A 22,473-nucleotide genomic window follows, 5' to 3' on the forward strand; every position below is an offset into this window, starting at 1 on the left:
AGCAAGTCCATACCACACATTGTCTGATGTCTTGATATGGAGAAATTTAAAATAAAAGCTCTATTTTTGGAGAGTACACCATACATTTATTTTCAAAGAAATATCTATCAATACCCTTCAGATTGTCATGTTTACCAAAATATTGGATAGAATGCTGATTTGTCAGTGGTAGCCTAGTTATATTAAAGACGCAATATCTCAAGTTATTTACACCCTGATCTGTACTTCCAAGGACTTTTGTCTTTTTAACGTCTTATTGCATATTTTAATTGTCAGCTGGATGGTAGCTACAGCTGTAAACGGTGTGCCAAAAAGTCTAACTGCCTCCCACTTTAAGGGATTAATGATAGATCACTTCACAAATATGGATGTGAAATGATGTCCGCCTAAAATGGAGAGATGTTAGAGTCGTGATTATTTTACAATATAATAATTTAGCTACTGTACAGCCATGTCAAATCGTTTTGTTTAAAATGTTAAGTACTGTAAAGTAACTAAAACATTACAAAAAGAGTTTTGGAAAACTTTGATTATTTTTAGACTAATCAGAAATAATCAGAATCATATCTGCCCAAATAAGATCCTCTGGAATTGTACAATTATATTAGCCTTTTCTTACTTGGCTAAAAAAAACTACTTTGTCCCTTAAACTTATTTAGTTTTTGCCCCATGTTAGACTCTCATGTTAGACATTCTTATTCAAACATATTGCCTTCAAGTGCCAATTATACTTGCTATAAAGTTCAGGTACAGTAGATGTGATTTCTGCGGTCTATTCCACCAAAAGCAGTCATTGTCTAATGTACATTCAGTCTCAGCTCTGTTCCAGATGCATACAATGTCCTACAGCATGAATTACATTTAAGTATGCATGAAGGACAGTCCTGGGAGCTACCAGTCAGCTATTACCAAGTTGTGGAAAGGACTAATACACTGCTTCACACAGTGTGTAATAGCCGTTAAATATAGATGGTGTTGACATAGAAGGTCAATAAGTTGAGTATAGCTGCTTAAGTGCACCCATGGTTCCGTATACTGTGCTGCGGTACAGACCACAGGGCTGCTATATATACTAGAGAGGGTACAATTTCTGGGGAAATTGTAGGGTGTGCTTGCTTGCGTCGGTTGCACAGGGGTCCGTTTTTGAATGACATTTTTACAACTGATTTCTGTATATTTTATATGAAAATGCATAGTTATTATTTATAAAGATTGAATAGATTTTTTAGAAAAAAACAGACAAAAATGCTGCTCATTTACAACTGAAAATACGAGTGAAGTGTAGAATGAAATAGATGTCTTCTCATTTCCCCTGCAAGAGGCAGCCTCATCGTTGAATCAAAACGAATACATTTGGCAGACCGGTGTAAAAATTGACCTAATCTCTATGACTTAAACGTCATTTTAAGTTTTTCCCTTCTCGTGATATTTTCAGGCATGTAGCCTACTCATTGCATTCATTCATTAATAAAGAACCCCCTTTGAAGATTATTCTACGACGTTACCCGGCAGTAGAAGATGGAATCGCGATTCAAACAGTACCATCTGCTAACTGAAAATATGCCCCCCAAAACGTAAATAAGCTTGACATTTATTTAGTGGAAAATCGCTCATTCATAAAAAGCTCACTGGTAGCGACCATTGTCAGTAACAACGCAAAATGCGATATAGCCCTGTGTGGAGAAGCTGCCCCGGTAAATTCAACTACTACGGTACAGTACTAGACTACTGCTGTGTTTGTCTCGGTAGCGATTGCGTTGGTTGAATTCGATTAAACGTTCCGTTGTACGGTTTAGGCTGAAATTAATTATTTTCATGAACTGATTGACAAAGTTTAGGCTGTGGCAATGAAGTTCAGGTTAGTAGTTAGATAGACTTTTGATTTAAGTAAGGGGAGTGCCAAACATGTTCTGTCGCCGTTTGACTTCCTAAACAGCTGTGTATGTTAGATATTTTTGTCGTGTGTCTCGCGTAGGCTACAGCGTTGCAGTGATACACTGGATTGAAACCACAGGTAATGATAATTTCACCCACAAATCGTTTACTTGTAATCTAATGTCATAATAAATCCTACAACGAAAATTTATATGTGAGGAATGTTTATTTTAACGATTGAAAACAGATACATCATAGACCACTGTAGTATGTGTTGCCCGGGCAACAGAGGCTAATGTCATGATGCTAATATTTCAGTGAAATAGTAGACTACCGTTTCCGAAAGTAGATGTGGGCTTACTTCCTTAATAATATCAGCTAATATTGTACATTACACATCACAATTGTGTGTCATATCACAAAGTAAAATTAGTAAATAGTTATCACCCTGGCCTCTTTGCTTGTGGCGTTCCTGCAGCTGCCTTGCAGTAAAGCTATAGTTAGCCTAGCTATCCCCCAAGTTAACAGATGCGAAACGAATGTTCTGCTACAGGTAGTCACGCGTGTTTTCGTGACGTTAGTGACGTAGTGACGTTAGTAACATCAGTGACTGTGGCTAGCAAATTAGCCACCGTTAGCTTCACTTTTCTCCACAAAAACTTAACTTAAGCCCAAACCATGCAACGGAACGTAAATTCCAATAGAAGCAACGCAATCGCTACCAAGACAAACCTTTTGACACCGCCGTTGTGTATGTAGGCCAAATATTGACTGAGTTTTAGGGGGGCAAAAATAAATAATAATAAATAAATAAATATATATGTGAGAGAACAAAGGTTGTGCTCTCGCCGAAGGCTTGAGCACACCCAATAATATATATGTGAGAGAACAAAGGTTGTGCTCTCGCCGAAGGCTTGAGCACACCCAATTAGCAGTCGGCTCCTTTTTGTTGGTAATAGCGCTGTTCGGTGTCATGTTTACGTCACATCATACAGAAGCTTTTGCAAAGGGATCATCCTGGCATCTACAGTTTCATCAGTATCTGTATTTTTGAGGTTCTAGGGATTTTCATTTAGCTACCTGACCTGGTGAAATTGAATTGTGACAGTGGTGCTACAAAGAAAAATCCATTGCATGGGGTGACAGGATGGAGCCTGGTCCAGTACTGATAGTCTTTCAGGACATAAACCGTTGATGATAATCAATCAAAAAGGAAGAAGGATAAGAAATCTACTGAATCTGGCTATTATTTATCCAAACCACTGACCATATAAATGTCAACCAAATGATTCCACATACCGTATTTCTTCGAATAAACACCGCCCTTGAATAAACGCCGCCCTTGAATAAACGCTGCACCAAAAAAATCTGAAAACTGTTATTTAATTGGTTTAATTCAACCCCAGTATTTATTACACATGTACATATCTTTCTGTTTGAAAGCTAACGTGTATGAACATTAAGGCATGCTGCTTCAGATTTCTACACAATGTAGAACACCTGTATTTGAGACAGTTGTACTACCAATGCACACCTAATTGATAGCCAATGAGAAAGGGAGTTGCCGCACTCATAGACAAACAAAGAATAGACAAGGAGATCAGCGGTAGTAAATGAAACCTGCGTTTTTAGCAGCATGATTCATTTGTTACAATGCCAGTAACGAAGTTGTCTATGGCTGCACTGCAACTACAATTCACAAGATCACCCTTACTAATTAAACGCCGCCCTCGAATAAACGCCGCCCTCGAATACACGCTGCACCAAAAATGAACGTTATTTAATAAACGCTGCAGCGTTTATTTGAAGAAATACAGTATTGACAACAAAGACCACCACCATTTTGTGTTGGTTGGGGTTAGAACAGGGATATGGCTGGTTGATTAGAACCTATCAAACTCTTATTGTAATGAGAGATAATTAAAAAAAAATCCTTTAACTAATATGAAATTCAAAGAGAAACATCTGCTGAAACTGCCCAAAGTCTTGTTTTACGTAATCTATAAGCAGCAGGGGAAAGCGTCTGTAAGACCAAACACTGTGTCTGCTCAGGCAAGTCAGGGTCATTTCTCACACTGAAAACCATTATTGCACAGTGAGGCAGAACGAGACACATGCAGTGGGCTTGGTTTCAAATCGATTTGTGGGGAAGAGGCAGAGAGGGGGGTGGTGATACAATGACAGAGAAATAAACAGTAGAGAAAGAAAATATGAAGATGATGAGAAGGAAAGAGAGACAAATGGCAGACAGAATACTCAAGCATGGGATCACCTGTAAAGAAAGTTTCTGAAAATTTAAATATGGTATAGCATGCAATGGAACATGTCACTATCGTTCTGTTTTCCAGCTGCAAGACCAAAATGCACCAACCATTACTTGGTTGTCTATCCCATTTGGCTCTTCTTCATAAAAAATGTATGTAGCATTTTCCCTATAACCCTTGGGAAATAGTCATGGGTTATTAATCAGTACTTTGACCCTTTTTGTAAAGTGTGATATACGGTACTGTATATAGTATTACTATTCAAGGGCGTAGGTTTGGTTTTAACATTGGTAGGGACAAATCTTTTTATAACCCGGTTTGCTAACCCTATAACACTACCCCTGTTCTGCAAATCATTGGTGGAGATGTTCCAATGGTCTCAAGGCATTGGTAGGGATATTTCCCTACTGTCCCCTCCTAAACCTATGCCTTACAGTATGTGAATGATGGTATACACGGTGCTTTGCAAGACAAATGTAATAATAATACATGCAATTTGTATTGGGGTTTTCTAGATACTCAAATCTAGCATTCGAAAGTCGGCACCACAGCGTAACTTCGCAATTATGTGACAAGCTCTGGTGAAAAGGGGCTGTTGTCGGCCACGGTCATTTCTAAATTGTTTAGAGATTATGGAAGTGCAGATTGTAAACTTCCAAATGATAGGTCATAGGTTACATTGAAATCTGAAAATAGTTGATGAAGATACGCATATCTGAATGTTGGTAAACCTGGAATGCTGGAATGAATCAGGGTGTTTTTGTGTTAAATATGAAGTGCTGAGCGCCGGTGTTGGGCCGAAATCTCACTCCCCCCCAGAATTCCACTCCTCTACGCGTGAACGCGCGCACTGCCTTCCTAGCGTATTGCTATGTATAGATTAGCGAACCGAGGCTATTTTTACGAGTAAAATGTCAGTAGGCTATTTTATTAATGTTTCTTTAAAATATAAGTTATGTTGCGCTGCACTTGAGAGCCGATGCGATTTGTATGTCGTGCTACATGTATAATCGGAATGATTCTCTCACGAAAATGGACGTAATGTTGAGCTGCACTTGAGAAACACTGTTGATGTTGAGCTACACTGTCCTTTTATCGGAATGAGGTCATATGTGAATTATGTTGTAGTTGCGACTGCTGTTATGTCACTGTCTGGTTAAAGCGAGCATCCTTGGTATTCATTTGTACGAATCACTTTTAGTAGAACTATTCACTTCTGATTCTTGATTACGTTGAACTTGCTATTATAGGCTACTTACTAAATATATGCCAATTGTAATAGAATCGTCTGGTAAATGAGACTTTAGACTATATATATAGCCTATGTTGAAGCGAACGATCATTATAAGGGGGATGGGATATGCACCTTCCAAACAGCCTGAAAGATATATTCATAATTTACCTGGTCAAACAAATAAAAATGTATCCTGTGCACAATAGGATAGGCATCTACTAGGATAGGCATCTCTAGGATAACTGGATCTAACAGACCACTTTTGGATAGTAAAAGTATTGCAGTAAAACCTGCACACTTTTGTGTTAGTCTTGAATGTAACGCACATTGACTAACTTGCTTGTGATTGGCCAGTGAGCCCAGTCCTGGAAAAGCATGTAGCACTCGTCATGCATACTCAGAATGATGGGCACAATGAGGGCCGGTAAAAAGACAGACTGGGCCGGTAAAAACGTTATGGAATTTTCAACGGCTCACAGAGATTTGTTTCGGTATGCCCCAGGGCCACTACACCACTGGGGTGGAGTGGGTGGCTGAAGTTAGTAATGGTTTTGAAGGAGAGGTAAAGCTGAGTCTCGTCAGTATAGCAGTGGAAACCATGACAGCAGAGGATTTGTCCAAGAGGAAAGATGAAAAGGACAAAGCGGAGGGGACCAAGCACTGAACCCTGTGGGACAACATGGGTGATTGTGGTGGAAGATTTGCAATTGTTTACGTAGATATATTGATGTTTGTCAGAGGGATATGAGTTGAGCCAGGATAGGGCGGTGTTGGTTACGCAGAGGGGGTGCATGGTATCGAAAGGCACCACTAAGGTAAAGGAGGATGATGATGGTGAGGAAGCCAGAGGCAGCAGAGAGAAGTATGTCATTGGTGATTTTTAGAAGGGCGGTTTGTATTTATTTGGTAAGTATTTATTTAGTAAGATTTGTACATTGTAGTTGACAAATTATATATCTCAACTATTAGAGACACACTACACTACATTTGCACTATTAAGTACTGTCAACCTAAAGACCCTGCCCAGCAACGTAGCTGCAATATTTTTGTCAAAGTTGTGCTTTTATATCCTCACGTACAGTCGTCCACCAAAGGGCATGGTTCAATATTAATATATTTATTAATATAGACGTTTTCCCTCTTCAGTCAGTGACAGTAATAAACCTGTCAATTTCACCCTTAGTTAATTTCAAGGTGTATGAAGAAGGGGATGGCCTATTGATGTGGAGGAAGGCCCTAGAACCTTGACCTTTCAACCAGGTCATGTTAACCCCAACCAACAGGAAACCTTCATGGGAGAACCTGCTCATTAGGAACAATGACAGCCAACCCTAATACCAACCAATTACAATTACCAGAAGAAAAGGGCACCATGGCCTTTTGTGAAACCTGTGCCATACCTCACAGCAGGTTTCAGCATTAACCAAATCAACCCAGTGTTTACCTAAGCTAACAAGTAGGGGGGGATCAGTGCCTGTGTGAAAGTAAAGAGGCTTAAGCGCTGTAGGCTTTTCTGTGCTGGACGAAGCAATAAACTTAATGAAACCTTAGTGAGGACCTACGGTTCATGCTCCATGGCTAATTGTGAATATCAAGACAGAATTATTTCCTATAAAATGTGCTATTAAAATGAGTCATCATCTTTGCCAACTTGACTGTAAGGGTCTTTACTCCTAGCCTGGCTCTGCCCGCCTACGTACTTCCTCTCAATTTTCATTGTGCTTCTGTACTGCGTCTGGGCTTGAGGTATATTGGTCAGATGTCTGCGGTAAAATTTTTACCGGTCCAATCAGTGAACAGAGAGAGTGGCTGAGAACGACGTTGATGTTGTGTGCTAGTTTGAGTTGTAGTTACGTAATGGCGGCGGAGAAAGATGCGAGCGAAGCCTTTCGGTCCGTTGTGGCAATGCTGACGAATATCCAGAAGTTAAAGCCGGAGCAAGAACAATCTTTGATCCCCACCGGGTTTGTTTGATTTTCCAGCTAGCTCCAGTAGTGGTGAAGGAGTTGGCTAGCGATTGGTTATGCCAGATCCAGAGTGGCTCTGGGCAGATCCAATAGTTTTAAACTTCAACAGAGTACCCGCCTTCAAGGAAGTTAACGCTTGTCAATGGATCGAGCCCAGACTCTATGTACAAATGCAATGTACGAGAGTCTGGTTAGGACCAGGCTACTTTACTCCTACTTCATTCTGATGAAAGTGAAGTACTTAAACGAGGCTGAAGCTCCTCTTGATGAAAAAATACTATTTTGTGCAGCAGCAGCTCCCTTAAACAACCAATCTACTGAATGCTGACAAAGAAAATAAATGTCAAGCAATTTATAAAGGAATATAAAAATCTCTACAGTGGGTTTTCAATTTAACTTGCAGACAGAACAGAAAAAGAGTATGCTCAATTTTCTTCATTAAAACGGCCTATAAAAATACATGAACATACATCCCAGAAACCTCCTTACCCTCAAACTCACTCTATGTTCCACACCACACAATATGTAAAACCATATTTAATCTGTCTACCTATCAGGTTGGAGAACTTACTTGAAAGGAAAGGAAACTTTGAGGTAAACTGGAGATGCTTACCCTCTTCCTAAGGTTATAGGTCAGCAGCAGGTTGCGAGAGAAGTGGTTTGAGAAGGCTGTGTAGAACTCCAGCACTTTCTGCAGGGCATCGCGTTTGATGATGTGCAGGTCACAGTAGGTCAACGCCCTCACGTTGGCACATGCCTGGGCAAGGGTCACCTCTTTCCAGAATATATCCCCAAACACATCCCCCTTTCCTGTGCAGGTTCAATTATAAGCAAAGAAAGGAAGAGAGAAGGAGAGAAGGGTTGATAAGGTTCAGAGAACAATTTGCGTTCCTCTATAGTGATATAAATCTCCTAGGCCCTGTGACACTCCTTCCTGCAGCCAATCACGATTGGTGTGAAGATAGGTGTTCAAGGTCACACGTTCCATAATAGAGAATGCAGTGTGGCATATATTTAGGGATAAGAGAAATACAGTAACAGCATGAAAACTTTTTTTATTACCCTAAGTGCATTGCAGTCCGATATTTATATCCTAGAGAATATATAATAAATAATGAACTTTGGTATGTTTTTTTCTGTAGTAAATCCAAGATAATTAAGAAGTCCAGTTGAAATACACTGCTAAAGATTCAAGGATCTTTGAAACTGAACATGCAATTGTATGGCTGGGTGTCCCCCTGCCCCCACCTCTCATATGCTAAAATCTGGAGTTGTTGGACGGAGTCTCTTCTTGATGGGTCTCACATTGTGTAACTTACTGTTGCATTGCTAGTCATATGTTGATATGATGTGGTCTGATTGGTTGTTCTTGTGTATAAACGGAATTGTGAAGCATTGTTCTGTGGATCGCCTGAAACCTTCTACCCAGCTCTGGCTTGTCCTTCTCCTTGCTCACCTCTTGCTTTTTCTCTCTGATTTACAATAATCATGGTAGAGTAGGGAAGATTTAAAGCCTTCATTTTGTAAAATGTTTGCCTTGTAATTGATTTCATTAATTTGCAATGTTATTATTATGTTTATTTCATTTCATTTACTTTGACCATTCTTGCTCAGATTTAACCCATAGTCAAATAACTGTAATTCCATTGGTATTTACATAATTTGGTTCATGTTAATACACTGTTCAGATTCCCATCTTCCTTTAAACCATAGGGGAATTAGTTTTTGTTGTTTGGCCAATATTTAACCCCCTACACAATACTTGAAGTCTTCTATTGAGCTTTCTCCTTCGATTTACGGGGCCCTTTTTAATGGACTTTAATTAAACACTTGGCATTGTAATAGTTTATCTTGAGATACTGGTGGAAACAGTGTTACACTTTCAGATTGACCAGTTTGTTTTCAGAAAACAAATGCATGAAGATTAGGATGGAAAGTCACAATTAGTTAATACTAATTGCACTCAATAATGTCATAGGCCAACTCCTGCAATTATTAAAAAAAAGAAGAAACAAAAACACCTTTGCTAAGCTTTTTTTCTGGAATAGGCCTCCAAAAGGATTAGAGATAACACTCTAGTCACGACTTTTAATATTCATCTCAATTTACAAATGAAATGTAGCTCTGCCACTTCCATCTGAGGATTGGATAATGAAATGCATGTGAAGGCTTAGCTCAAGGTTTGGAGTTACAGTACAGACTGGTGATATTTTATGACACAGTACAGCCTGTGACAGAGCTGTGACAGAACACACCAGTAGGCAAAATAAAGCAAAAAAAAAAGGTTTTGAAGTAAGCTTTAAAAATCAAGTGGACCTCATTTGAGAGACTTGGTCCTGAGCTGGGGATGATTTGATACTGATGTGAACAATGTGTGGAAGCCTTTCAGCAACAGCTGGCCAATTTTACAAAAGACACATTTCTTTAATGACAACTAACCCCCATGGGGAGTGAATATCAGCCTGACTGAGGATTATCCGCAATGTGGTATATCTTCCCTGTCATTGCTCTTGCTAGAGTGCAATCCAAATATTTACCCGTCGTGGAGGAAAAGAAGCGGCATCTACAGGTCGAGACCCTTAATAGAAGCCCTCTTCCCTTGACAATTTAGAGGGAGAAAATTATCAACAATCTCATAAGCAAACAAAATGTTGCTTTTGGGCATTGTAAACCAATTATCCCATTTTGTCACGGTGACCTAAAACAGTGCTCATCTTGATACGGAAAACCAATCAAGCCTTCAGAGATTTGAAATATGTTCTGATCTTCTGCACAAAATGCAACCTTTACGTAGACAATGTGGAGAGTACAGTACATATTTTCATCAGTGTGCAGTATTGTTGTTGTGTGTTTTGTTTGGTCAACATATTCATGTACTTTATGTACTCTACTGTAACAATATCTCTGAAAAAATGTTCTGTTGGTTCAAATAGAGTAACATTTTATGAACCATGTGTGTGGCATACGGTGACAGAATTGGGTTTTTATACATGATTGTATAGTTTTGAATGAAGTGATTCATTTTGCAAAAGATTGGAGGTGTTCTGCTACCTGTGTGTCTGGTTGTGTGAATCGTGTGTTGTGTTATAACAAAGTGAGCCCTGTTTTCAAAATTGTGCTTGAGCAATCGGAAAAAACTGTACTAGCAATTTATAAACATAATGACCTATTTAAAATGTATTGGTTGAATGTCATCTTTTTTATAAATAAAGTAATTGAGACCAAGTGTTCTCCATCACATAATATAATTTTTCAAAAAGAGTGATGCTGGGAAAATATGATGCCCTCACAAATTATTTAGGTTCTTCCAATTAAGGTGAGTACTGTATACATATATATAAGACTTGCTCCAGTGCCTTTCTCTCACCATTTTCAGCTTTCATTTCTAAAATAGTTTATAACTTCAAATGAATGCCCTCAGGGACTCCCAGACATTGCCAGGATTCTGTATAGCATGCGAGTATATGAAAGACTTAATGTCTAAAAATAGTTTGCTTAATGAGGGGCCTGGAGCATTCGTCTTCAACATATTGTCATATTTAGGTGTGCTTTGCCTTCGGCAAGGGCACAACCTTTGTTCTCTCACATATTTATTGGGTGTGCTCAAGCCTTCGGCGAGAGCACAACCTTTGTTCTCTCACATATATATTTATTGTGAGAATACTGTTCAGCATTCTCACTATTGTTTTTCAACTTCTTAGTTCTTCCACTGTTTTTTTGGCCTTTAACTAGTCCTGCATACTTTCACCGATTCCTACAATTTTTGTATCAAAACGTTCAGCTCCTTCAGGAGATGTTGGCTATGACTTTTGGTATTTCTCACTTTTATACTTATATTATTTTAAGTCATTAAGGTTTTTGGTTTTTGCTCCTCTTTCAAACGTAACTACTTCAGCATACTTTCAGCTAGAGACACCATTCAACCTTTAAAATGTTCACAAGACATTCAGCTTTTTCAAATATTCAGCCAATTTTGAATTATGACAGTTTGAAATACATTAAAATGTTTGCTCCTTCTTGATTTTTTGAATGAGCAGCAAGCAGAGTGGCACACTGCTGCCTGCTCTTTTTCTGACATTCAACTAATTTGTTAAACAAATTCCTCTAACGTTCATATAGTTTAACTTACAGAAACAAGTTATACCTTAAAATGTAGGAATAATTGTCCTCTTTCAGCCAATGTAACTACTAAAGAGCTCATATTTACAGATTTTCAGCTATGAGCCTTGAAGCGAGAGCAGCCTTTCAAATTCTCTCACTAACTTCAATGGAGTTGAAGCTACTGAGCTACTGCTCCAAACTTTTCCCAAGCTTTTGTTCTTGCTCCTTGTTAATCGAATATATATATTACTTAATTTATTCATTTATTTTGTCCTTCCCGATTTAACCTATACATTTACTATCTTACTTATAGGTTTACTCGGCGCGGCTTTCTTCGCGGATTTCTTCCTTGGAGCCCGACACTACTGTTCCTGTTGAACTAGCCAACTCAACGCTCTTGACGGATTTCCCTGGCTGGCATAAACTATTAACGTAAGTTAACTATAATGTCTCACACCCACTCACATTGTCCTACATGTGTCATTTTGCTCGAAAAGTTGACTCTGTTAGAGAGTCGCGTTCAGTCGCTTGAGGAAGAACGTATGCTAGTAACTTTAGATGCGACTGGCGCAACATCACTGGCAGGGAGTCCTAGCGCTAGGGAGGACTCAAGATTAGCCCCACCGGTTTCACCTTTGCAGCATGGTGGGAGTGGGACTCCTCAGACGTTAGTGATCGGTGACTCCATCACTCGTAACATTAGATTGGAGCAACCAGCGACAGTTTACTGTGTACCTGGGGCCAGAGCTACCGACGTAGAAGCTAATCTCAGGGTGCTGGCTAGCACTAGGGCTAAGGCAAAGGCCCAAGCTAAGGCACATGGCGCACGCACTGATGATAGGTATGAGAATATTGTCATTCATGTCGGCACCAATGATGTTAGGCTAAGGCAGTCAGAGGTCACGAAGGTTAATATAGCTCGGGCATGTGACCTTGCCCAAAAGATGTGTCGGCATCGAGTAATAGTCTCTGGCCCACTACCTGTTAGGGGGACTGACGAGATCTACAGCAGACTTGTCTCTCTTAACCGCTGGTTGGCTCGCTTCTGTTCAGAACAGGGTTTAGGATTTGTAGATAATTGGTCTTGTTTCTGGGCCAAACCTGGCTTGTTGAAAAGTGACGGGCTCCATCCGAGCTGGAGAGGTGCTTTTTTGTTGTAAGCTGTTGGGGGCCCGATAGCCTAGCTTGTAGTGTAGTCAGTGAGGTTGCTGATGTCGTTTCTCCCATTGAGACGGTGTCGGTCCCCCGCCCTTTCTCTAAATTTCGGCCTTCAAGTATTAGGAATTATACCAATTTAATATGTATTCAGCCTTGCTCCCCCGTTGCTCTTCCTACTAAGTTTTCTGATGACAGTGCCACCTTCTCAGAAGAATTATCTACGTCTAAATCTGCCAAAAACCCATACTGGAATGTTGGGCTCCTAAACATCAGATCTCTATCCACAAAGGCTGTTTTGATTAATGATCTAATGTCTGAATACAGCCTGGACTTGATTGGACTCACCGAAACCTGGTTAAAACCTGATGAATATTCCCCCCTGAATGAAGCATCGCCTCCGGATTTTGCGTACTCACACATCCCTCGTGTATCAAAGAAAGGTGGTGGTGTTGCTATGATATATAAAGCTAGCTTCAACCTCAGCCTAAAATCTGTAAATACCTTTAAATCATTTGAAATAATTTGCATGAAACCACCAACTATTTTAAAAAGGAATAATGCTACTACTCCTGGCCCCCCTCCCTCATTTTGTATAGTTACTCTATACCGGCCCCCCCGGCCCGTATTCCCTCTTCCTGGAGGAATTTGCAGATTTTAGTGCTGATCTTGTGACATATACTGATAACGTCTTGATTATGGGTGATTTTAACATTCATGTGGATGACCCAAAAGATCCTTTAAGTAAGGCCTTTACTGCTCTAATGTATTCCACAGGTCTCACTCAGGTGGTTTCCAAACCTACCCATCTTCACTCGCATACATTGGATTTAGTTCTCACGCGGGGAATCAAGATTAGTGACGTCATTGTCCACTCCCACAATCCTATATTATCAGACCATTGCCTGGTTACCTTCAAAATGGACCTCTGCCAGAGCCTTGGAGGCACTAAGAATATTTCTACTAGCCGCTGCATAACCCCAAACACAGCTCTGGAACTGGCTAATATTCTACCCACTGCACTAGAAGTCCTTGACGTCCCAAATAAATCATTAAATACTAAAACGAGGGATCTGAATTTGGTTCTTCAGCTATCCCTAGACTCTGTTGCCCCTCTCAAACCAAGGAAAAGAAAGGAAAATAAACTGGCTCCATGGTATTCAGAGGAAACCCGCACTCTTAAGAGGTCCACTAGAAAACTAGAACATAAGTGGCGTACCACTAAATTGGAGGTTTTCCGCCTGGCCTGGAAGGACAGCCTAATGGAGTACAAGCAAGTCCTCATCGGGTCCAGATCAGATTATTTCTCTAGGTTGATTAGTAAGAACAAACACAACACTAAGTTCCTATTTGATACTGTTGCAAATCTCACTAAGAAAAGTACACTCTGTGTTAGTTCAGATTTCTCTCCCAATGATTTCTTAGATTTCTTTGACCAAAAAATCTATGCAATAAGGGACAAACTACAGACTAGTCCTGGAGGAGTGGCCATCATCACTGAACTTTCCCCTATACCAAGCATGCTGCATGTTTTGGCTCTCACTCACTTTAACCCTATTTCTATGGAAGCGTTCATCGAGCTGATAGACTCCTCGAAACCCACTAGCTGCCTTCTCGATCCCCTCCCTGCTAAACTCTGTAGGGAACTTCTCCCTATTATTGGACCACCCATGCTTAGTATTATTAATGAATCTATTGTAATTGGCCAAGTCCCCAACAATTTCAAACAAGCTATTATTAAGCCCCTTCTTAAAAAAACAAACCTGGATCCAGGTTGTCTTAGCAACTACAGGCCAATTTCAAATTTCTTTCCAAAATTTTAGAGAAGGCTGTGGCACAACAGCTCACTGAGCACCTCTCCTCAAATCAGCTTTATGAACCTCTCCAGTCTGGATTTTGTCTCCACCACAGCACTGAAACTGCATTAGCCAAGGTAGTCAATGATCTACTGTTAGCCTCTGACGCGGGTTCTATCTCTGTCCTGGTTCTTCTAGACCTAAGTGCAGCTTTTGACACGGTGGATCATGAGATTCTCTTGGAACGTATGGAGAACTATGTTGGGATTTCTGGTACGTCACTTCAGTGGTTTAGATCGTATGTATCTGATAGATCACAATATGTCCACTATGATGGCTGCTCATCCAGGAGCTCCACTGTAAAATACGGAGTACCACAGGGTTCAGTTCTAGGCCCTCTGTTATTTTCTCTCTATATGCTGCCTTTAGGAAACATAATTAGAAGCTCTGGGGTAAATTTTCACTGTTATGCAGATGATACTCAGCTATATATGTCTATAAAGTCTGGAGAATTTCCACATGCTATGGAAAAATGTGTTTCTAGGATGAGAGCTTGGATGACTGCAAATTTCCTTCTTCTAAATTCGGATAAAACCGAGGTTCAAATTTTCGGTCCTAAAAAATATAGAAATAATTTTTCCAATCTGACCTTAGACCTAGACGGCGTCAAAGTCTCTCAAAGCCAGCTAGTAAAAAATTTAGGAGTCACAATGGACCCAGACCTTTCGTTTGAGTACCATATTAAGCAAATTACTAGAACTGCATTTTTCCATCTACGTAATATTGCCAAAATACGAAAATTTCTCTCAAAGGATGATGCCGAAAAACTAATACATGCATTTGTTACGTCCCGATTGGACTATTGCAATGTGTTGTTCTCTGGCCTCCCAATTACCCACCTAAAAAATTTACAGCGGGTGCAAAATGCTGCTGCTAGACTATTGACCAGAACAAGAAAGTTTGATCACATAACATCTACTCTTGTCTCTCTACACTGGCTCCCTATCCAAGCCAGAGCTGACTTCAAAGTTCTACTACTAACCTACAAATCTCTGCATGGATTGGCACCACTGTACCTCTCCGGTCTCCTTGCACCCTATTGCCCCGCAAGGACACTTAGATCTCAAGATGCCGGCTATCTGGTGGTTCCCAAAATTAAGAAAAAAACAGCTGGAGGTAGGGCGTTCTCATATAGAGCACCTCTTCTCTGGAACAAATTACCCGTCTCAATTAAGGAGTCTGATACTGTTTCGACATTTAAAATTAGGTTAAAAACGTTATTGTTTAGTCAATTCTACGACTGTTAACGGTAAGTATGTTACTAGTTGGAGGCAACGGGGGACGGGTTGTTTCCATCCTTATTCTATAAGTATAACTTATTTTAGAGTTCTCTTCCCCTGGAACAGATTTCATGTTCCAAATGAGGGTGGCTGTCGCTGTCTTGGTGTGTGGGGTTGCATCAAATTCCCCTTTTTTGCTCTGTTAAATTGCTGCACCAGTCCACACTTGACCGGTGGGGATCTCATTCTATTATGACTGTAACTGTTAGCTGCTCTTGGCATTCTCTAATCCCTGCTCTCCTCTCTCTGTCCCCCCCCACACACATCCCTTGTGGTGTGGGGGGTTTGAGTTGTCAGCACCTGCCTGGTCGTCGGTCAGCCAACACTGGACCTGGTCGCGAGTCTCCCGGTCCTGTCCTACATCTATAAAGTTGAACAATGGATTTTGGTGTTTTAAAAACCCATCGACACTGTATGACTATGTTTAGCCTGTGTTCTGCTCCTCTCTCTCACCAACCGTCTCTGGAGGAGGGGATCCCTCTCTGAATTGCTCCTCCCAAGGTTTCTTCCATTTTTTTCTCCTGTTGAGAGTTTTTTGGGAGTTTTTCCTTGTCTTCCTTGAGGGTTTAGGTTGGTTGAGGGGCAGTTCTATGGGCATATGTGAAGCCCTCTGTGACATGCTTGCGTGTAAAAAGGGCTATACAAATAAATTTGATTTGATTTGAATGGAGAGGTGGGTAAAATCCGTCAGAGAAAGCAAGAAGGAAGACGATTTCGAAACTGCCGGTAGAGACATATTTCTGACCGCACAGACATATAAAGGACATCTCTAGTTTCGGCAGAGTCTTGGGTCTCGGAAAATATCCTAATTTTATTGATTGGACGTGTAGTTTTGCGTCTAGGTCAACTTGTTTGAGGTGTGGATGCTAGGTAAATGTTCGTTTTTCTCTCTGCCTAGCTCGTTAGCTATCACAGCTGCGCCATCACCGTGGCAACCAAACAGACACACACCATGAAAGCAGAATTGGGTACACGTTTTTGAAACTGCCGGTAATGTTGTATTTCTGACCGCACAGACAATGATATCTCTGGTTTCGGCAGAGTCTTGGGTCTCGGAAAATATCCTTATTTTTTTAATTGGACGTACAGTTTTGCGTCTAGGTTAACTTGTTTGAGGTGTGGATTCTAGCTACATTTCTGTTATTCTCTCCCCTCAGCGCGTTAGCAATCATAGCTGCACCATCACCGTGGCAACGACAGACACGCACCACTCAGTCTCTCACACAGGTGATTAGTGGAGTCACAAGACAGAGTTTGATAGTATTTCAACCTAATACAATTTACAAGAGGTGACTCTGCAGGTGCTGCTAATATCTCCTTTACTACTATTGCTAATGGAACTGTTTTATTCTAATACGCCACTGAGTGCGTTTACTTGACCATGAGAAACCCGATTACTAGCAATTGTTGGATTATGCCATACGATTACTCCGTTTACATGTGTAATTAGTTATGCGATTACTCAATAAGCGCGTCTACATGATTCTTTTTATTAATCGTTGTATGCTCCACGGACAAAACTTGCACCATCATCCTTCAGCAACAAAGTGTCGCCGTGTCTTCCTGTATCGGCCCTACTGCTGTATGTTTCATTCAATCAGCACATTGAGTCCTACTAAGAAAGCCGAGTAAACGCACTCAATGCACACATCTGCTACTGCTATTACTATCCCAACTATAATTTCAGCTGTTAAGACTATAATATTATTTTTATGACTAGCTAGCCTAGAACTACTTCTTCTTCTGTTTAACAGTTCAGCTTTCAGCTTCTCCCTCATTGTATTTCAGCTCTTAGCGTTGTTAGATGATGCAGTTCAGTTTCCACACTGCCTCTTTTGTGTGACTCACACATTTTTGACATTAATTTCAGCTTGCGGGTATTTTCTCATTTCTGTATTTTCTGCAATTTAAGGAAAATAATTTCATCTTTCAGCATTCCAACGCATTTTCAGCAGGTAATGCCTTTCTAGTTATTATATCAACTTCTTAGTTCTTCCGCTGTTTTTTGGCCTTTAACTAGTTCTGCATACTTTCACCGATTCCTACGATTTTTGTATCAAAACGTTCAGCTCCTTCAGGAGATGTTGGCTATGACTTTTGGTATTTCTCACTTTTATACTTTTTAAGACATTAAGGTTTTTGTGCAAATTATTCTCCCATTAAAAGTAATGGTAAATCCTTTCAAATCATTAAAAAGCTTCCTCCTCTTTCAAACGTAACTACTTCAGCATACTTTCAGCTAGAGACACCATTCAACCTTTAAAATGTTCACAAGACATTCAGCTATTCCCAAATGATTCAGCTTTTTCAAATATTCAGCCAATTTTGAATTATGACAGTTTGAAATACATTAAAATGTTTGCTCCTTGATTTTTATGAATGAGCAGCCAGTAGAGTGGCACACTCTGCTGGCTGCTCTTTTTCTGATATTCAACTAAATTGTCAAACAAATTCCTCTAACGTTCATATAGTTTAACTTACATAAACAAGTTATACATTAAAATGTAGGAAAAATTGTCCTCTTTCAGCCAATGTAACTACTAAAGAGCTCACATTTACAGATTTTCAGCTATGAGCCTTGAAGCGAGAGCAGCCTTTCAAATTATCTCACTAACTTCAATGGAGAGGTGGGTAAAATTCGTCAGAGAAAGCAGGAAGGAAGACGATTTCGAAACTGCCGGTAGAGACATATTTCTGACCGCACAGACATATAAAGGACATCTCTAGTTTCGGCAGAGTCTTGGGTCTCGGAAAATATCCTCATTTTATTGATTGGACTTGTAGTTTTGCGTCTAGGTCAACTTGTTTGAGGTGTGGATGCTAGGTAAATGTTCGTTTTTCTCTCTGCCTAGCTCGTTAGCTATCACAGCTGCGCCATCGCCGTGGCAACCAAACAAACACGCACCAGGAAAGCAGAAGTCACACGTTTTTGAAACTGCAGGTAGAGTCGTATTTCTGACTGCACAGACATATAAATAATATATCTGGTTTCGGCAGAGTCTTGGGTCTCGGAAAATATCCTTATATTTTGGATTGGGCGTACAGTTTTGCGTCTAGGTTATCTTGTTTGAGGTGTGGATTCTAGCTACACTTCTGTTATTCTCTCCTATAGTCGAGCTAGCGCAATGGCTCTCCATAACTAAAAACGGTTCGACCTCTTTTCCACAATCGACCAAATTGGCCAAACAAGGTATGTACATTGAGCTTAAAGTGTACATAATCTAGCTAGATCGTTTTTATTTTAGCAAGTTTCACAGAAATTTGCAGTAGGCCCACATCTACTTTTGGAAACGGTAGTCTACTATTTCACTGAAGCATTAGCATCATGTATCTTGTAGGATTTATTATGACATTACATTACAAGTAAACGATTTGTGGGTGAAATTATCATTACCTGTGGTTTCAAACCAGTGTTGCTCACTGCAACGTTGTAGCCTACGCGAGACACAACAAAAACATCTACACAGCTGTAGGAAGTCAAACGGCGACAGAACATGTTCGGCACTCCCCTTACTTAAATCAAAAGTCTATCTAACTGCTAACCTTAACTTCATTGCCACAGCCTAAACTTTGTCAATCTGTTCATGAAAATAATTAATTTCAGCCTAAACCGTACAACGGAACGTTAAATCCAATTCAACCAACGCAATCGCTACCAAGACGAACACAGCAGTAGTCTACTGTACTGTAGTAGTACAATTTACCGGGGCAGCTTCTCCACACAGGGCTATATCGCACTTTGCGTTGTTACTGACAATGATCGCTACCAGTGTGCTTTTTATGAAAGCGATTTTCCACTAAATGAATGTCAACCCAGCTAACACATGACGTTGCGGCAACGTTGCCAGTAAGTGCTCAGTTGGTAACCCGCGACGTTACCTTCTGGCAACGTCGTGGCAACGTCTTAGCTACGTTATAAAGGGAATGTTGCCAGTGTTGGTCCCATGGACAACGTTGCCACGACGTTGTACCTTGGTCGGCTGGTTACGTTATTTTTAGACCCGTGGGCAACGTTGCCGCGACGTCGTACCTTGGTCGGCTGGTTACGTTATTTGTTGGTCCCCTGGACAACGTTGCCGCAACGTCGTACCTTGGTCGGCTGGTTACGTTATTTTTTGGTCCCCTGGACAACGTTGCCGCGACGTTGTACCTTGGTCGGCTGGTTACGTTATTTTTTGGTCCCCTGGACAACGTTGCCGTGACGTTGTACCTTGGTCGGCTGGTTACGTTATTTTTAGACCCGTGGGCAACGTTGCCGCGACGTCGTACCTTGGTCGGCTGGTTACGTTATTTGTTGGTCCCCTGGACAACGTTGCCGCGACGTTGTACCTTGGTCGGCTGGTTACGTTATTTTTAGACCCGTGGGCAACGTTGCCGCGACGTCGTACCTTGGTCGGCTGGTTACGTTATTTGTTGGTCCCCTGGACAACGTTGCCGCGACGTCGTACCTTGGTCGGCTGGTTACGTTATTTTTTGGTCCCCTGGACAACGTTGCCGCGACGTCGTACCTTGGTCGGCTGGTTACGTTATTTTTTGGTCCCATGGACAACGTTGCCGCGACGTTGTACATTGGTCGGCTAATTGCCTTATTTTTAGACCCGTGGACAACGTTGCCGCGACGTCGTACCTTGGTCGGCTGGTTACGTTATTTTTTGGTCCCGTGGACAACGTTGCCGAGACGTTGTACCTTGGTCGGCTGGATACATTAATTTTGGTACCATGGGTTAAGTTGCGGCTAAGTCGCTCTTTGGTCGCAGGACAACGGATCTCGAGTGCATATAGTGGTTTATCCAGAGATGGAGAGATCACACTGGACTGCTCTCAGTTCTGACACTTTTGCAATGTACCCATAGTCTACATGAATTTCAATCACACACAATATTAAATGTTGCACCCAGCACGTATAAATGTAGACAATGCATGTAATTCATGTGCAGCTCAGCCCCAGCATGTCATTGGTCATCAATTTTCTCATATGCAGAAACATAGCTTTAATAAATAAGACTGAATCTGGAATATAATTTAGTCTTTCATTCTTTACTATAAACATGTACAAAAGCAATCAATGTTTGATGTGTAACATGATTAAGCAAACATTCTTTGTATAGCACACCAAAGCTGTATGACACACAATGCAAATTTGTGCTCCAATAATTTTTGTGATACAAAATTGTTAAATGTGACCAAAAGGTAAGCGACTCTTAAGAGTTTCATTTCCAAAGACAAGTCATCACAGAATATTACAATTCTTCCTTAGCAAACCTGCCCCTCAGTCTGCCCCTGAGCAACAACTTTGCGCATGCCCATTTCAACGCATCGCTCAAATTGGGGTTTCAGAAGAGATTTTGCAGGGGTTCAACACCGTCTTGTACGCATTGGATTTCAACTGGAAATTAGCTACTTCAAAGGTGAGTTTCTTTACAGAAATATATAAACATATTTTAAGAAATTTTATGGGGCATACTTATACGTATATGTTTGAAATGTAGGCCATTTAGCCTGTTTATGTGCTATCAGATTCACATTGTTTACGTTAGGATTTCGATAGCTACAGTACAGTAGAGGTTAAACCCTCCATAAAGTTATGTTGAAATACTGAAAATGCATAGGCCTACATGTTTTCAAAGTTTAGCTTCTCACAAATCACCCACAAAAGAATCAGTGAAAATAAACGTTCAGAACTGTTAAAAAACCTTGTCCCAAAATAGTTTATTTAGCCCAGAATTTTCAAAGACTGTGGAGCTAGCGTGGCTGATCACGTTTTAATCACAGCAATGGCGTCTATAAAAGTATCATGTCACTAATTTTTCCAATTTGTACATGACATCTTTTTTTGGATAAGTTTATTCGTTTTAACCTTTTAGATGCGTGAGTTTTAAATATTTCCGACGCTTCCACCAGTTATTTTTCCAAAACGGCAGCTAGGTTGCTTTAATTAGCTTCCGTTACCTAGCAACCTAGCATAATACTCGTAGCAATGCTACTACCTGCTAGTGTTACTTGTAAGCCTACTAGCTTATTTACGTTTTTGGGGGCATATTTTCAGTTAGAAGATGGTACTGTTTGAATCGCGATTCAATCTTCTACTGCCGGTAACGTCGTAGAATAATCTTCAAAGGGGGTTCTTTATTCATGAATGAATGCAATATGAGTAGGCTAAATGCCTTAAAATATCACGAGAAGGGAAAAACTTAAAAGGACGTTTACGTCATAGAGATTAGGTCAATTTTTACACCGGTCTGCCAAATTTATTCGTTTTGATTCAACGATGAGGATGCCTTTTGCAGGGGAAATGAGAAGATCTATTTCATTCTACACTTCACTCGTATTTTCAGTTGTAAATGAGCAGCAAAAAAAAAATGCTTTTAAATCTATGTAATCTTTATAAATAATAAGTATGCATTTTTATATAAAATATACAGAAATATCAGTTTTAAAAATGTCATTCAAAAACGGACCCCTGTGCAACCGACGCAAGCAAGCACACCCTACAATTTCCCCAGAAAGTGTACCCTCTCTAGTTCTTTCTTCTAATGCATGTTGCTGGACTCGTGTTGCTTCATTTGAAAATTCATGTAATTTCTGCGTAAGGTGTCAAGCTAACACAATGTTGATGTATAAACCCACTTAAAGGGGTAAGACTCAGGTAAACCAAATCAGTGAAGTAGCCCCAGAAATGCTCTTGGAAACACTCTCTTGTGATGTATATATTGTGTACACTTTCCACTAACTATGATAAGG

At 40.4% G+C, this 22,473-nt stretch overlaps 1 protein-coding gene across 1 annotated transcript in view; it reads right to left on the minus strand.

Annotated features, from left to right (window-relative positions):
- The window catches only part of kcnh1b (potassium voltage-gated channel, subfamily H (eag-related), member 1b), a 41,960-nt gene that overhangs the window by 4,210 nt on the left and 15,277 nt on the right, over nt 1–22,473 (minus strand). Inside the window, exon 10 of the mRNA XM_062448592.1 lies at nt 7,954–8,150. Within this exon, the coding sequence (XP_062304576.1) occupies nt 7,954–8,150 (197 nt within the window). The remainder of the gene's footprint in view (nt 1–7,953; nt 8,151–22,473) is intronic.

This window comes from Osmerus eperlanus, chromosome 22 (assembly GCF_963692335.1).
Source record: "Osmerus eperlanus chromosome 22, fOsmEpe2.1, whole genome shotgun sequence".
Lineage (NCBI taxonomy): Eukaryota > Metazoa > Chordata > Actinopteri > Osmeriformes > Osmeridae > Osmerus > Osmerus eperlanus.